At 33.3% G+C, this 4,459-nt stretch overlaps 1 protein-coding gene across 2 annotated transcripts; it reads right to left on the reverse strand.

Moving 5' to 3' along the window:
- Positions 1-624: 624 nt before the first annotated feature.
- On the reverse strand, positions 625-4,212 carry LOC143570187 (purple acid phosphatase 3-like). Of its 2 annotated transcripts, XM_077055913.1 has the most exons (8): positions 4,186-4,212; positions 3,648-3,821; positions 3,415-3,571; positions 2,533-2,640; positions 2,343-2,470; positions 2,128-2,256; positions 983-1,050; positions 625-844 (listed from the first exon to the last, which is right to left on the reverse strand). In XM_077055913.1, the coding sequence occupies exons 1-8, from the start codon at positions 4,210-4,212 to the stop codon at positions 625-627; spliced, it is 1,011 nt and encodes a 336-aa protein (XP_076912028.1). The 2 variants fall into 2 exon arrangements, with proteins under 2 accessions (XP_076912028.1, XP_076912023.1); XM_077055908.1 differs by lacking the exon at positions 4,186-4,212 and having other exon boundaries at positions 3,648-3,845.
- Positions 4,213-4,459: the final 247 nt, after the last annotated feature.

The following is a 4,459-nucleotide window of genomic DNA, read 5'->3' on the forward strand; positions in this document are numbered from 1 at the left end:
AATGGTTATAAGGTTGGATTTGATGATGCACATTGCTTCATCCTGAAACTTGAATTCGTAATACCTCCGGACATGATCATGATGATAGCACCTAGAAATAGAAATTTGTATGAGCTTAGAATGAAGAATGCAGTTTCAAGGGGTGGATCATGCTTTGTGTCCAAGGCAACAGAAAATGAGAAAAAGTTGTGGTATAGGGAATTGTGTCATGTTAACTTAAAGAACATAAAAAAGCTGGTGAAAGGAGAACATGTAATTGGTTTACCAACCAAGGAGTTCAAGCTGGATGACAAATGTTCCTCATGCATCAAAGGAAAGCAACACAAATCATCTCACAAGACAAAACAAGTGAACTCAATTGATGAAGTGTTGGAATTACTTCACATGGATTGTCACACAATTACGACTAACTTTTCTATTATTATTTGCTACCAACCCATCCATCATTCGTTTATGATCTTAACAAAAATGCTTAAAACAATATAATACATTGAAAAGAAGTAGCTAGGAAAACGACCCCAACATTTATAGGGTTAGATTATATGAATTTACAAACAAAACATCAAATAGTATATACATTGTTATCTATATCTTTGTAGTTTGCTCATGATGTAATTTGCAAATTTAAATCGACGTATGAAGCTGCTTCTTTAACGTGGTCTTCCATCGATGCAACGATTTACCAAAAACATCATAAAACACGAATCTAGCTGTATTTTTCGTTAATTTCATCGACATGAATCCTTGCCCATGATGGAAGAACTTAACACCACAACTTTCATGCGGCTTATTCTCCTCTAACCAAGCCTTTGATCCGGCCCCACTTGTTAAGAAACGTATTTTGCTGCAGTTGTGGGTTATTATAAGTATTTTTCTAACCTCTAGTTACAAAGGAAATATAAAGGTAACAACCTTTGTTTAAGGTTGTCACTTTCACATTTGTAACTCGGATTAAAAATAATTGCTTAATTATTTTACGCACCTATCTTGGCACGCGACATGCTCTAGACAATGATCATGTCCGTTTATGTAAAAATCAACTTCATATTCCTGCAAATGTGTTTGTGAAGTTAAACATGCATTCATGTTGCACAATGAATGCTTTAATAAGCTATCTGAATCTTATTTCTCATATCTATAACTATCAATAGTACAGTTTTTATTTGTTTTTTCGTTTTTTGTATTCTCACATAATTTATACAATTGATGGAGAATAAATAGTTAATAATCCTTATATATGTAGAATGAAAGAAGTATCTCTAAATTTCACCCCTACTAAAAAAATGTATTGGTCTTTAATATAAGGTTGGGTTGATATGCATAATATAATGCGAATTCTCTAAAATTAGATATTATGCCAAGTCTAGTTGCTAATGTTGTCACTAGATGTCTAACTATGAATAAGGGAGATGCATAGCATGCTGCAAATGCCATGAAAATCTTTACAAACAGGGTCAGGAACTAAAACAGAACAATGATAATCTCTTAGGCACATGTAATTCTACTACAAAATAAAGGGCTTTTAGTGTTACAATGTTCTATCAACGATTCTTTGATAAAAACACGGCCAAAGTTTACTGACGTTTACCAAGAGCTTTCACCATTGGGATCTAATCTGATTGAAATTTTAGGTGGTCTGAAAAGTCAAGTGGGGATGTTATCTTTAGTTTCAGTGACAGTTTGCCTAATCAGTCAGAAGCGTATCCCCGCCAACAATCAAGAAAATCCCCCTAAGCAATCTTATCGCAAATTTACCGACAGATCAGCTATGCACTTTCCATTGCAACTTTTTTAAACAAAACACGACACTAAAGATTGATCAAATATGATCTGAAATCGTAACCATGTGTTGGTGTTTCCACGATGATCCATCAGTAACTACGTATATCTGTCGTCGGTGATATCTATTGGTAAATGTCTCTTTTCCATGATTAGGCCACAAGATTTTGTCTTTCTGTTTTTGACTTTTTTGGGGTTCCGTCACTGATATTGTATATCGAAAATACTTTATTGTTGAAAATCCGTTTTCTGAATTAGTTAGGTTTTTGTATTATTTGTTTTTTCCATGCAAATAAGATGAGTTGATATATTTCTTGGAAGTTTCACGTAATGAGATTGTGAACATACCTCTAGAAGTGGTAGAAGATGTGTGACAAGTTCAGGAGTATCACAATGGTGACCTGTGGTTCTTATACCATGATGCCCGACCACAATCTTCCATTTGGCTTTCGACTCGCTCAACGCAGATCTCAAATCCTTAAATTTCAATCAAACATCATCCTTAAACGTACTTTAATCAAATATCCATATAGGTAATTACTTGATTTTAATGGAATGTGTACCTTTAATAGATTGGTAACGTAAACTTCTCGAGGAAGTATGCCTCTCCAATCATACTGGTGATCTTTTGGGTCATCAAAGTACATATTCATGAAAGGAGTTGTGTCCACGAAGAACAATTCAGCAATATCTACATAACGAACATGATCAAACTATATATAGGAGCTGAATGACCTATAGAATGCCAAGTACCTGTATTTACGATGAAAGATCTTAGACAACGCCATCTGCTATCTCTTTCTCGAAGCATTGGGGCCAATTGTGCCTCGACATCCCCACGGTAATCGTGATTCCCCAATACTACACAAAATCAGCGACGGGATAAACGATGGTCTAACTCAGTACGAGTATGAAAGCGAATTAAATTTGTATAATTCAAATTAATATCCATCGGCTGATATTAATACGCACCGGTATATGATCACTGACGCACATATTTTTCATTTTTTGTAACTAGGACAATGCTATTCTAAAATTAAAGTTACTTTATCTGCTCATGAATTTTATTTGTGGTTGTTTCAAAATAATTACTATATTCATAAAAAAAAAGTCACTAATTATATATGTGATGATTATAAAATAACTCGTAAACTTACTTTCACTACACCTTTGCCACAATAATGTGATATATATAAGTTTTCTCACTCAACTGTACTTTAACATATTTACTTTTTATCCATCAACTTTGGTTATAAAACTTTTGCCTTCTCATAAAATCTTTATTTTTTAGCCGTCAACTTTGTTAATGAAACTTTTGGCATAAAAATTTTTATCGTAACAAAGCAAACCGATACTGATCGTGCACCCACCACAACTCACGGTAGCTTTCAAAATATATTGCATTAAATCCGCTCCGCCACAACGCGTGGGTATAGTTACTTGTTATTCGTTAAGATTTAACATAATGGGCTTGTTTTGTGAGATTGTTGTTGACAAAAATACTGAAAATTAGGATGCAATTTAAAACTTAGTAATAATAATTTATTATCAGCTACTAGATAATAGATAATAGTTTAGATTATTAAAAGTTCAGTTTGTAAATAAACAGTAGTCATGATATGCGAATATACCAACCAGTGTACCACTGTTTTAGAAGGCTGGGGGCCGCATATACGTATTTAAACGACTCGTCAAAGGCTGGATCATCCACACTGGTTAACCCGTCATCATAGAAATTATCTCCGGTGGAAACTACAAAATCTATATCTAGTTTGTCTGCAATGATTCCCATCTGCAACGATCACACCAAATAATTAATCCCACAAAAGTAACAACTACACACGACCAAGATGGAGGAAAATGGAAACCTGAACAGCAACTTGAGATTGATTGTACCACCCTTTTCGACCCCAATCTCCGATGGCCAAAAAGCTAAGCGAGCCATTGTTTATCTGGTGATGTAACCGTTGCAGCCTGGCTGAAACCTGAACCGGAACCAACAAAATGCATAAACTGAAGTTTAAAACAAGGATGAACAAAGTCTTGGTGCTTAAATGGTTGATCATGCCTGCTAATTTTGATCTAGCTCTTACAAAATGTAGTGGGAAATGTAGAATGCTTATATGGTTTTGGATGGAATATTTATCAATGGCTAAAATTTGAACGTTATGATTCATTGAAATATCAGGCTTGCCATGTTTCAAGGAAATTTAGACTGTTTATAATTAACCACTTAAAAAAATATAACTTTAAATCATTTTAATATAAATAAAAGATTAATATTTTGGATGAAATGTTAAAAATAATAAAAATAACTTTCTGAATATTTCAAGGGATAGTTTCACATCATTTCTTCATATAAAAGATATTAACAATAATTGCCGGTAAAGGAATGAAACATTGGGCCTGTAATCTTGTAATTGCACATTCCATTATGTTTTATATTTCCTTATTATTGTCCAACCTTTTTTATTTAAATAGTGTTGGAAGTTTTGGGTATAGGTGTGAATGAAAGTTTTAAATGTGAAAGTGATAAATACTTGTCCCATATCAATGTGGGAACAAAATATAGAGTTGTTTATAAGGTGAAGCATTTACTTATGATGTAAATGGGTTTTATACTTTTACCAAAGTACCCCTATACATTAAAACTAATATAATAATATTTTACAAAGATCGA

This window comes from Bidens hawaiensis, unplaced genomic scaffold, assembly GCF_021521415.1.
Source record: "Bidens hawaiensis isolate Kalapana, Puna unplaced genomic scaffold, B.hawaiensis_p1.1 tig00001269_1, whole genome shotgun sequence".
Classification (NCBI taxonomy): Eukaryota; Viridiplantae; Streptophyta; class Magnoliopsida; order Asterales; family Asteraceae; genus Bidens; species Bidens hawaiensis.